The sequence below is a fragment of the Leopardus geoffroyi genome, chromosome C3 (genome assembly GCF_018350155.1).
Source record: "Leopardus geoffroyi isolate Oge1 chromosome C3, O.geoffroyi_Oge1_pat1.0, whole genome shotgun sequence".
In the NCBI taxonomy this organism is placed as follows: Eukaryota; Metazoa; Chordata; class Mammalia; order Carnivora; family Felidae; genus Leopardus; species Leopardus geoffroyi.
This window is the reverse complement of record NC_059338.1, coordinates 1,678,527-1,691,149: the sequence shown is the minus strand read 5'-3', so window position 1 is coordinate 1,691,149 and position 12,623 is coordinate 1,678,527. Positions and strand designations below refer to the sequence as shown.

Sequence of the window (12,623 nt, the reverse complement as noted above, 5' to 3'; positions counted from 1 at the left end):
GTTGGCCGTCTGGATGTCTTCTTTGGAGAAGTGTCTATTCATGTCTTTTGCCCATTTCTTCACTGGATTATTTATTTTTTGGGTGTTGAGTTTGATAAGTTCTTTATAGATTTTGGATACTAACCCTTTATCTGCTATGTTGTTTACAAATATCTTCTCCCATTCTGTCAGTTGCCTTTTAGTTTTGCTGATTGTTTCCTTCGCTGTGCAGAAGCTTTTTGATGAGGTCCCAGTAGTTCATTTTTGTTTTGTTTCCCTTGCCTCCGGAGACGTGTTGAGTAAGAAGTTGCTGCGGCTGAGGTCAAATAGGTTTTTGCCTGCTTTCTCTCCTGTCTTAACATTGAGGGCTTTCATCCATGTTGAGTTTATTTTTGTGTCTGGTGTAAGGAAGTGGTCCAGGTTCATTCTTCTGCATGTCGCTGTCCAGTTTTCCCAGCACCACTTGCTGAAGAGACTGTCTTTATTCCATTGGATATTCTTTCCTGCTTTTTCAAAGATTAGTTGGCCATACGTTTCTGGGTTCTCTATTCTGTTCCATTGATCTGAGTGTCTGTTTTTGTGCCGGTACCATACTGTCTTGATGATGACAGCTTTGTAGTACAGTTTGAAGTCTGGGGTTGTGATGCCTCCTGCTTTGGTTTTCTTTTTCAAGATTGCTTTGGCTATTTGGGGTCTTTTCTGGTTGGAATCGGGCAGATTTTGTTCTTGTTGTTTCTTTTTGACTTTTTAGTGGAGAGTGACCCGAATATTAATATTGGTTGTGTTGTGGAAGACTCACACTTTAAAAAAAAAAAAATCTAATTACAGACAACCTGCAGAGCACATCTTTCATTCTTTCCCTGTCTTCTGAGAAAAACTACCATAAGATTTATGTGTTGAAGAGTAATGCTTTAAGATAAATAATGTGTAGCTTTAACGGAAATAGACCGAATAAATATTTGTGTAGATAAGGCTAGGAATAAGTCAGGATAAATGAATGAAAGAGAATAAGTCTTTGAATATACCTTATTTTTTTGAGAGAGAGAGAGAGAGAGAGAGAGAGCGAGTGTACACGCATGGTCGCTTGAGAGCTGGGGAGAGGGGCAGAGGGAGACGGGGGGAGAGAATCCCAGGCAGGTCCCATGCCCAGTCTGGAGCCTGATGCGGGGCTCCGCCTGCCAATCCCGAGATCATGACCTGAGCCGAAATCAAGAGTCGGGCGCTTAACCAACTAAGCTACCCATTCGCCCCTCCTTGAATATACCTTACGAAGCTGTTAAAATTATATTATACGTTACTTGGCAAAGTTTATTGAGTACTTTCCTTCTAGGACACATTGTACTAGGATCCTGAAAGGGAAAGGAGCGTGATCGTTTTGCCAGATTGAGATACCGCTGAATGGTGCCTGGTCCCTAGATGTGCAGTGCACCCCAGGTGAACGAAGTTGGATGAACTCAGATGCGCCATCCAAGTGGCATGAATACTGGCTTTAGAAGAGGGACAGAGAAGTCCCGTTTAGGATGATCAGAGGCAGCTCTGTGAAGGAGGTGGTAATTGAGATGGACCTTTGAAGGATGTTTGCCATTGGTGCCAGTTAGGGTGAGGAAGGGGCGAGCGAGGGCATAGGTAACGTTATGGGTGAGGGGTCTTGTAGGACACGTCCTCCTGGGAGTCTTCTGCTCTCTGCTTGTGATAATACATGCCTGGTGGACAGAAATCAAACATTGCATAAAGAAAACTTTAAGGGGCGCCTGGGTGGCTCAGTCGGTTAAGCGTCCGACTTCGGCTCGGGTCATGATCTCGCGGTCTATGAGTTCGAGCCCTGCTTTGGGCTCTGTGCTGACCGCTGAGAGCCTGGAGCCTGTTTCAGATTCTGTGTCTCCCTCTCCCTCTGGCCCTCCCCCGTTCATGCTCTGTCTCTGTCTGTCTCAAAAATAAACAAACATTAAAAAAAAAAAAAATTAAAAAAAAAAAAAGAAAACTGAGGGGTGCCTGGGTGGCTCAGTCTGTCAGTGCAGAGCCTGCTTGGAAATCTCTCTCTCTCCCCCTCTCTCTTTCTCTCTGCCCTTCCCCTCCTCAAAATAAATAAACTTCAAAAAAAAAAAAGAAAACTATGAAAGCCCCTCTCCACAATGACGGTTCATGATTCATAGGGATCATGGATTTTTTTCATTGAATATTATTTCAGGATTTATAAATCTCTTGGTGTTCATTTATTGATACAACCTTTTCCTACCAACCTATCCCAAGTTCCGTGATACCGAGGCTCAGAATCTCTGCAGAAAGCCATGACCAGGGATAAGTATAGTCCTTTCCATTTCACAGAAATCTCAGAATTTCATTGCATTGCCCAGTTTTATTCCTTCTAGGGCTCGAGCCCAGCTCAGTGTTCTAGGAACGTGTCCCACTGAAGGAGGTGTCAAGGACAGAAGGCGTTAGGTGGGTAGGACTCTTCCCTGGCAAGCCCTGCTGCCCGTTCCCTAGGCCAGAGTTAAGGCCAAATGCTGACCATAGCAGGACCTCGTGGCTGTCTCTGTGCTGGCAGCTTTGGTGCCCTGATTTTCCCTGGTTTCCATCGTCGTGGCTATAAGAGCCGAGCTGGTGGCTGTTGTGGAGGAAAGGCCGGAATCTCAGGTATCAGGAGTTAGGGGTCCAAAGTCGTGCTGCTCATGGCATCATCTCCAGAGCTGGAGTCAGAGTCAAGGAATGGAAGGGTGTGCGTGCTGGGTTGTGTTAAAGATACAGATTCCAGGGCCTCCCCTCTTGCTGACTGAATCAGAATCTCCAATGGGTGTGGTCTAGGGATCTAATTCTCACACACCCTAAAGATTGGAGACTGCTGATCTGGGAGAAGTACGCGTGTATGGTAAGGGTGGATGGAGAAAATGGACTAATGGCCAGGGGGGAGGGTGGAGAGCCTCTTTCTTTAAATCTCAGTATTTTTTGTCATTGTTTATGTATTAGGACGGATTAAAAAAGAGAACACAAAGCCAGTGAACAGGGAAGGTGTGGACCCCCCTGTCCACCAGCTGAATTACTGAGTGCTGATGAATAGGAAATGATGCTACATACAGACCCCAGTCCCTAACTTTAGCCAGATGCTGGTCTGTTTTTGTAGCATGACGCGGCTATTTTTACGTGTTCCTGGTGCCAACTGATCTGCGTATTATTAAAACTGAGAGTCTCATTTGCCAAAAAACAATTAAGAGGCAGCACTGGAGGCGAACAGCAGACTGAGATCAGCCGGGTGGATGCCGGGGTTGATCAGCCGGAAGAGTAAGCGGGCAGAGGCCACAGCCGGGGAACTAAAAGCTGAGAACTCAGAAGAAACCTTCGTGCATGACTTTTCAACGTGTTTGCCAAATGGGTGCTCGGAGAGTATTGGCTGGCCCATCGGTGTGGTGTGTCTGGTGCGGCTCTCCCATCCCATGAGGGGGCTCGAACCTGCCCGCGCTGCCCGCCCGTCGCAGCCCTTCCCACAGGACTTCCCTCCCTCGGCGTGTTTGTCGGGAGAAGTACTCGGAGAGTCCCAGAAAGTTTGGGAAGACAGGATTCTCTGTGTGAGGATTTGAAGAATTTTTACTGGGGACATAAACGCACAAATCGATGAAGAGACTTGACGTTTAAATAGTTACGTCATGGGCGATGGAAATTAATATAACCTGACTATAAATGTGGAGTAAAAAATATCAGCTTAGATTATGGTTGATCAGAACAGATTTTCCCATGATAAGGAATCAAAAAGGTGTATATTTTTTTGTTTTTAATGGAAGGCACTCATTTTTTACAAAAAGTGACTATTATGGAGGGATGGAGGGGGACAAAGTGGAAAAGAAGAGTTCTGTTCTTCACTCATGTTCTGTGTGTGAGGACTGGCATGCCCTCCCTTTGACTGCTTCCTGGTGGAAGGAATCCGAGTTCGGCATCTGAAACTTGCTTCCTTCACGGAGGCCTTCAGTTCAGACGTTTCCCACTGCACACGCGCACTCGGCTCTGCCTGCGTGGGGGGGGGGGGGGCAGGGATTCAGTTATTCCCCTTTGGCAGACTTTGTTTGTTTTCCGTCTTTTTAATTCAGTTCCTTGGTGGCACCAGCCACGTTTCAAGTCCTCGGGTGCCGCCTGTTGCCGGGAGCTGCCGTTACTGCGCTGTGCGCACTAGGACGTTTCCTCTGTCGCCGAATGTTCTGCCAGACGGCACTTATCTAACGTCCTGGAAAAAATACCACCTTCGTGTGACGATTCTGTAATCCAGTGACTCTTCACAGGTTTTATTTAGCGATCGTGGCATCAGCATTGGAGAAAGTTATGTTGGAGAGAAACACCAGGATTCCTCCTGTGCCCTCACATCACAAAATGTGTACTATTTTTGTATATTTTTAGTTCTTTTTCTTCTATTGTCCATTTATTTAATTATTTTTAAATTTATTATTATTTTTTAATGTTTAGTTATTTTTGAGAGAGAGACAGAGCTCGAGAGGGAGAGGGGCAGAGAGACAGGGAAAGACAGAATTGGAAGCAGGCTTCAGGCTCCGAGCTGCCAGCACAGAGCCCGACGTGGGGCTCGAACTCATAAACCGCGAGATCATGACCTGAGCCGACGTCGGACACTTAACTGGCCACCCAGGTGCCCCCCCAAATTTTTTTAATTTTTACTGTTTATTTTATTTTTTGAGAGAGAGACAGGGTGCAAGTGGGGGAGGAGCAGAGAGAGAGGGAGACACACAGAATTTGAAGCAGGCTCCAGGCTCCGAGCTGTCAGTGCAGAGCCCGACGCGAGGCTCAAACTCACGAACTGTGAGATCATGACCTGAGCCAAAGTCGGATGCTCAACCAACTGAGCCACCCAGGTGCCCCTATTTTTAGTTATTTTGAGTCTTACTGTAGGGGCATGCTTTTTCATACTAAGGATTATTACATGTGTGTTATATTTTGTCATATGTGAACATTTATGAGGTGGTTACATGTTTACATTTTGTACACGTACACTATTTTATACTAAGGCATCATAACTGTAGTCACTCCTTAATCACTGGGCATCAAAGTCATGTTTTTATCACTATCTGTGCTTTTTTGTTTTTGGAGAGAGAGAGCATGATCAGGGGAGGGGCAGAGAGAGAGGGAGACACAGAATCTGAAGCAGGCTCTAGGCTCCCAGCTGTCAGCACAGAGCCTGACACAGGGTTCAAACCCATGAACTTCGAGATCATGACCTGAGCCAAAGTCAGATGCTTAACTGAGCCACCCAGCCACCCCTGTTATGATGTTTTTAAAGTTTATTTATTTATTTTTGAGAGAGAGTGCAAGTGAGGGAGGGAGGGAGAGAGAGAATCCTAAGCAGGCTCCATACTGTCAGCATGGAGCCCGACACGGGGCTCGAACTCTCGAACCGTGAGATTATGACCTGATCCGAAGTCAGACGCTTAATGGACTGAGCCCCACAGGTGCCCCATCCATGCTTTTGTTAAGTAGTTTTACAAAAGTGTTATTTTGAGTTGCACTACTCAAAGTATGGTTGCTGAGATAAATTACATGTTTAGCTTTCTGGCTTTTGCTACAGTTTTGGCAGATTGAAGTCTTTTTCAAAGGAAGGAAAGAACTTGGCTTTTTGGAGAGAGTAGGTGAGATGTGTCAGCTGTGGGAAATGAGCTATGCAATTCATTGGGGGAGAAAAAGAAGTTATTTAAAAACTTAAGAATAAATGTGGTTTATTGGAATAGATGCTGGCAATGCTGAAAATCTTAAATTTTCACTAGAGATGGGAGTTCAGAGTGGAAACTAAGTGTTTGCAATAATTTTTTTTCCTAGATGAGGCCGATGATGATGACGATCCAGAATATAACTTCTTGGAAGATCTTGATGAACCAGATACAGAGGATTTCCGCACTGACCGGGCAGTGAGAATCACCAGTGAGTCTGCGTTTACTGTGAACCGGCTTTGGACTGCTTCGCATCTACTTTTGTTTACTTTGTAGATTTTTGAGGGTGATGTTTACAACCCATCTGAGTTAAGACATTTAAGCTTACTCTTCCCATTTATTTCTGTAACTCTTTAAATTTACATATATATATCTGGAAGCCTGTGAGTCATTCGTTTATGCATCTCATAGTCGCGCACTGCAGCCAACATCTGGCAGAGAGCTTTCCTAGGATGCCACAGTGAATAAGGAATGGCCTCTGCCCTGTAAGACATCAGCTCAGTAGTGGATGCAAACAGAAAAAGTTACAATACAAAATGACAAGTGCTATAATAGGTTGTATATAAGGTTACTAGTGGCCTAGAGAGGGTATAATCTCCTACTGGACGGTGTGCAGTAGGGTGGGTGGGCTGGGGAAGAACCCACATGTTGAGAAGTTTCATCTCAGTTTTGAAGGAAGAGTAAGAAATTTTGGGTGAGAGGTGCCTAGCATGTGACTCTGGATCTTAGGGTTGTAAGTTCAAGCCCCGCATGGGGTGTAGAGATTGCTTAAAAATAAAATCTTATAAAAAAGATTTGAGGTGAATGGGGACTGACGGATGTTGCAAATAGGCGGAAGAGTGTTCACAAACCACAGGATTGTGAAGCAACAGAACTGCATTTGGAAACTAGTAAGGAGTTTGGTGTGGAAGGTGAGCAGTGTTCAGATCCTGGAGAACCTTGAATTTGCGTTTTAATCTGTTCAAAAGGAGAGCTCAGAGTTTTAGGCAAGAAACTAATAGGAACTGATTGGGATTTTAGAAGTACTACTTTGGGAGCGCCTGGGTGGTTCAGTGAGTATCTGACTCTTGATTTCGGGTCAGGTCATAATGTCAGTGTTGTGAGATCAAGCCCCCCATCGGGCTCTGCACTGAGTGTGGAGCCTGCTTAAGATTCTCTCTGCCCCTCTCCCCTGCTCGCTCACTCTCTGTCCTTTAAAAACAAAAAAAGAGGGGCACCTGGGTGGCTCAGTCAGTTGGACGTCTGACTTCGGCTCAGGTCATGATCTCACAGGTCGTGGGTTTGTGCTCCGCGTCAGGCTCTGTGCTGACAGCTCAGAGCCTGGAGCCTGTTTCAGATTTTGTGTCTCCCCCTCTCTCTGCCCCTCCCCTGTTCATGCTCTGTCTCTGTCTCAAAAATAAATGTTGAAAAAAAAATTTTTTAAAAAAACAACCAAAAATAAAAACAAAAAAAAAAATATTTTTTTTAACGTTTATTTATTATTGAAAGACAGTGAGAGTTAGAGCGTGAGCAGGGGAGGGGCAGAGGGAGAGGCAGACACGGAATCCAAAGCAGGCTCCAGGCTCCGAGCTGTCAGCACAGAGCCCGACGCAGGGCTCGAACTCACAAACTGCAAGATCATGACCTGAGCTGAAGTTGGATGCTTAACTGACTGAGCCACCCAGGCGCTCTGAAAAATACTACTTTGATTTAACACCAATTTAATGTATTAATTTGGTGGGTAAAGAGAGAAAGATTAGAGGCATGAAGAACAGTTAAATGACTTGGCTGGAGATGTTTGTTTAAAAATTATTTCGTTGGCTATGTTAGCGATGATAGAAAACATATATTTCAGGAAGTATTGACTTTTATTTACTTATTTACTTAGAGAAAGAGAGAGCACGAGTGGGGGAGAGGCAGAGAGAGAGAGGGGGGGGGGGGAGGGAGGGAGAGGATTCCAAGCAGTCCCCTTGCTCAGCGAGGAACCTGATGCAGGGCTCAATCCCATGACCCTGGGATTATGACCTGAGCCAAAATGGAGAGTCAGGTGCTCCACCACCTGAGCCACTCAGGGCCCCCAAGCTTTCTATTCTTGATCTCAGCTCAGGTCTTGATCTCAGGTTTGTGAGTTCAAGTCCTGCATTGGGCTCTGTGCTGGGCGTGAAGCCTGCTTAAAACATAAAAAAAATTTTAAAATGTGGAATGCCATTTCTTTTAGGAAGATCTTCCCTTATTTGGTATGTTAGGACAAGGTTAGAGGAAGCATCGAAAGGATTCAAAGTGTAGACTGAAAAGGCTTGAGCACTTAGGCTTTGAGAAAGCTGGAGGGGAGTCGAGGAAACTATGAGAAAAACCAAGAATGTCTAGTGTCAGAAACCAAGGGATGAGTTGTTCCGGGAACCACTGGCCCACGTATCTGGTGATGAGACATCTCTGCCGGGTGCTGGGAGGATCTCCTTCCAGTGTGGCTCCCGGCCTGGCACATGCTTGTCTTCCCTTTTCATCTGTCACTTTCTTCTGTTTACAGACCATTTCTCAGGAAGGCCTTCCCAGTTAGGACTGTTCTTGCTTTGCACTTCCCCCGACTTTATGTGTCCTTAGTGACCACCTCATGGTTGCCCAGGTCCTAACCATCTTATCCCCAGGCCTGTAGCTTCTTTGGGAGTGTCTCCTGTTTGCAGTCATGGGTTTTGCCAGCCAAATAGTGAACATCTCTGGGATGCCTAGATGAAGGGCCGTCCTCTCTTGTTGTAGGGTTGTGATCATAAGTAAAAACTGAGGTAGAATTCCGGTTTTATTCCTACCCTGTATCCTCTGATGTGTGACGTTATCATGTTATGATCCGTATAAGAGGACGTGTCCTTACACGGATGGCAAACATTTAAAAACTAAGTGTAGAATCACAGAGTTTGGAAAGCTTCACGTGGTCATGTATTTTCCTCCCACTTGAGGGTGTGTTTGTAGCTCCTGTGATGTGGCCTTTTCATCTGTGGGTGACCCAGTGCCAGGGAGCTTCTCAGTGGTGAGGGTGGCGCGTCCCAGTGCTGAGCGCTGAGTGCCTCCTAACATTTTCCCTCCGGAACCTGGGCGTGCCCTTGTACTTCTGTTTGTCCCAAGTGTGCATAGTAAGAGATGTTCCTTTCCCTACGTTTTTTCTTTGCTGTGTCAAACGTACTGTTTCTTCAGTTCTCCAAACGTAGTTGCTCTAGTCAGCTTCCTCTGCGTTCTGGCCTTTATTTCTTAAAAAAAAAAAACTTTTTTTAATGTTTATTTATTTTTGAGAGAGAGAGACAGAGCGTGAGTGGGGGAGGGGCAGAGAGAGAGGGAGACACCGAATCCGAAGCAGGCTCCAGGTTCCGAGCTGTCAAGCACAGGGCCCAACACGGGGCTCAAACTCATGGACCGTGAGATCATGACCTGAGCTGAAGTCGGACGCTCAACCAGCTGAGCCACCCACGTGCCCCATGGCCTTTATTTCTTATAAACTTCTCTCCCATTGCATTTTCTTATGGAACTTCTAAAAAATACGTAGAAAAGTTGAAAGAATTGTACATTGAACATCCACATACCCACCACCTAGGTTCTGTAATTCACTTTTAATCTATCTGTTTTATCCTAAGCAGCTGCATCCGGCTCTCTTTCCATCTGTCAATCCATGTGGGTTATTCTCATGCTGATTTCAAAGTGGGCTGGAGATGCCAGCATTCTTCACTCTGAAACATTTCAGCATGCGTATCATTAATTATCTACAGTCTTTTTTAAGTTTATTTATTTATTTTGAGAGAGCGAGAGAGGGAGAGAGAGAGAGAATCCCAAATAGGCTGTGCGCTGTCAGCACAGAGCCTGACCGCGGTTCTTGATCTCACGACTGTGGCATCATGACCTGAGCCGAAATCAAGAGTCAGACGCTTAACCAACTGAACCATCCAGGCGCCCCTCTACAATTTCTCTTTTTAGGTAAATTTATACACAATGTTTTACACAAAATTTTAGTGTAGCGTTCAGTGAGTCTTGACATGCTTCCACGTGTGTAATAATCCCCTGTGGGAATATGGAACTGTCACCCCAGGAGGCTCCCTCATGCCCCTTCCAACCCAGCCTCCCCGAAGCACCTGCTGTTCTGATTTTTTTCAGTAACAGGTTAGATTTGCCTGTTTCAGAAGTTCATGTATATGCTCTGTTGTGTAGAGCTTCTTTCTTTCACTCAGCATACGGTTTTTGAGATTCATCTGTTTGCAAGTATCACTGCTTTTTTCCTTCCATCGCTATGCAGGATTCTGTTGTATAAATACACCTCTTTGGTCATCTGTTTTTTTATCTGTTCCCAGGTGTTAACGGACACTTGGGTTTTTCTGAGTTTTTGCTATGTTGAATGAAGTGCTCTGAACTTTCTTGTTTCAAGACAGATGATTCCTTTGTCTTGGGGCAGCTGTCCAGGAGATGAATCCCTGGTCATAGGGCAGATATGTGCTTAGTTCTAGAGGGAATTATCAGACCTTTTGTCAAAGTGGATTTCATTGTCCTTCTCATGGATTTGCATGGCTCTTTCTGCCATCTCCGAGGGGCTCTTACAGAGATGGTCACACACCTGCCTCAGTCCCCTGGACCCGGCCTGTGACTCTGCACTCATTCAGTGACAGGCTTGCCTTCTTGGATAGTCGCAAGGTTTTGGAGTGGCTGTGTCATATTAAACTTGAGGTCAACCAAAGTATTCACATCTTTTTCAGATTGTTTTGAGCCATTTCACCTTTTCATCCATTTAAGAAACTGATTTTTGGGGTGCCTAGGTGGCTTAGTCGGTTAAGCGTCCGACTTTGGCTCGGGTCATGATCTTGCGGTTGGTGAGTTTGAGGCCCGCGTCTGGCTCTGTGCTGTCAGCACAGAGTCTGGAGCCTGCTTTGGGTTCTGTGTCTCCCTCTCTCTCTGCCCCTCCCCTGCTTGCGCTCTGTCTCTGTCTCTTAAAAATAAATAAACATTTTAAAAAAATTAAAAAACACCCTGATTTCGAAGAATCCTAAATGTAAGACTTTAAAGTTGTGAAGTTTCACCCAATTAATTTGACAACACATAGGGTTTTAAGTCTGTCATCAGTTGGTCTAGCAGTCCCTTCCAGCTTTATATGATTTACAGATGTGATAAGTGTGTTTTTTGGGTCTTCTGGGTCATTGATACAGTTGCTTGATGGTTTAGGTTCTGTCTTGACTGCACTCAGTAGGCCAGGACAGGACTGGATTTACGTTACGGGAAGGTCATCTAGCTTATGTTCCTGTACGTCTTCCCAGCAGAACTTTCCGAAGGGTCCGTTCGTTCTGTCATGTGTCCCCAAGCATCTGGAACAGGGACTGAGCATAGCTGGTATTCAGGACACGTTTTTGAATGAATGAATGAATGATAGCCATGACGATTTTATCAAATGTCTTGCTGAAAACAAGACATACTGTCTTCTTGGAATTCCCTCTAATTGGAAAACAAAACTAACTTGAGCCAACAACTCTGTGTGGCTTTTTTCCAGAGAAGGAAGTGAATGAACTCATGGAAGAGCTGTTTGAAACTGTGAGTACATGGTCCTTGAGTGGGGACTCGGGGTGGTGGATGTGGACTCACCAGCGAGCTCTGTCCTTTGGTCCCGGGGCTCTCCGTCCAGGAGGGTGGTTTGACCAAGCCAGTGCAGGGCCCTCGGGAGAGAGTATGGTGGGAGGAGAGTTTCGCTAACTAATAAACTTTGAGTACCCACATATGGGTTCTTCTTAGTAAAATCCCCCCTGCAGACTTTGGGTGGCCTCCCCAACTGTCATTCATCATCCTTAAAGATTGCAGATTAGTTTTGGGATATTCTGGGCACAGAGAGTTAGCCTTTCTCATAAACCTGTCTCTTAAAAGATATTGCTCTGTCTTCACCACTGCAAGTGGTCGATTGAGACACTTTGTTCCTGACCTAACGGTCAGCCGTGTGCACGATCGTGGGCGCTCTGAAGTGAGGACGCGTGAGGAAGCTCCTGCCTGCAGTCCTCCCTCCCCTCCCGCCGCTGGGTGACACGCACATGCCCATCCCCTCTGCCTGCAGTTCCAGGACGAGATGGGACTGTCCAACGTGGAGGATGACGGCCCAGAGGAGGAGGAGCGCGTGGCTGAGCCCCGGCCTAGCTTCAACACCCCTCAAGCCCTGCGGTAGGCTAGCCAGAGACGTTGAGGCGCAGAGGGGAGAAAAGCGTGCTTTCAGACGCTCGGGTTCCCGGTTTCCCGTTGCTAACTCCCCGCTGTCACTGATGGAAGGAGGGTCTCCCGTGAATCAGTCTCCTTGCTATGGGGCAGCACAGCCACAGACCAGGCTGCGTCTGTTTGGGAAGGGAGAGAAAACAGTAGCTGGCGTCCATAGCAGCCTCTCCAGGTGAGTGGTGCTGGAGCGGTGCGAGGACTCGGTGGCCAGCCACAGAAACCACCCCCGGTCATACTAGCCTTGTGTCCCTTTTGTTCTCCTCATTGGCCGTTGACGTTGTGTCAGTGTTAGTGACAGTCTGTGGCTGCGGCAGTAGGCGAACAGCCCGCGAACCAGCTGCAGTCACGCCCGGGGCTTGGAGTCGCACTGCCCCTCCACCCCCACGTGTGACGGGTCTGCACGGTCCATCTGGGCTGTAGTGTGTTGTCCATTCTTTCTGCGTAGCAGCACATGTGGTCAGGTGACTGGCTGGTGGTCAGGGTGTGCTCTGTGCCTGGGTGGTGCTGTGTGTGAGCTTAGCAGCGTGACCTGACCGGAGAGCTTGGGAGCCATCGGAAAGCTAGGCCTTCAGGGAACGGGCAGTTTAGTACAGGAAACAAGGTCTGCTGACCGTTCCATAAAAGCCCGAAATACATGCCATTATAACAAATACCATAATATAATTACAACACAATCTCGGGATAGCCTCCCCCTCCCTTTTTTGTTTTTAACCTTTATTGAGGTATAATTTTCTTTACTGTTTATTTTTGAGA

The 12,623-nt window shown here is 46.3% G+C and overlaps 1 protein-coding gene across 8 annotated transcripts in view; it reads left to right on the top strand.

Moving 5' to 3' along the window:
* Window positions 1-12,623, top strand: part of GON4L (gon-4 like) — a 76,029-nt gene that overhangs the window by 40,612 nt on the left and 22,794 nt on the right. For all 8 annotated transcript variants that reach the window (XM_045454372.1, XM_045454368.1, XM_045454371.1 and 5 more), the window contains 3 exons: window positions 5,785-5,886; window positions 11,167-11,207; window positions 11,719-11,822. In XM_045454372.1, the coding sequence (XP_045310328.1) occupies window positions 5,785-5,886; window positions 11,167-11,207; window positions 11,719-11,822 (247 nt within the window). The remainder of the gene's footprint in view (window positions 1-5,784; window positions 5,887-11,166; window positions 11,208-11,718; window positions 11,823-12,623) is intronic.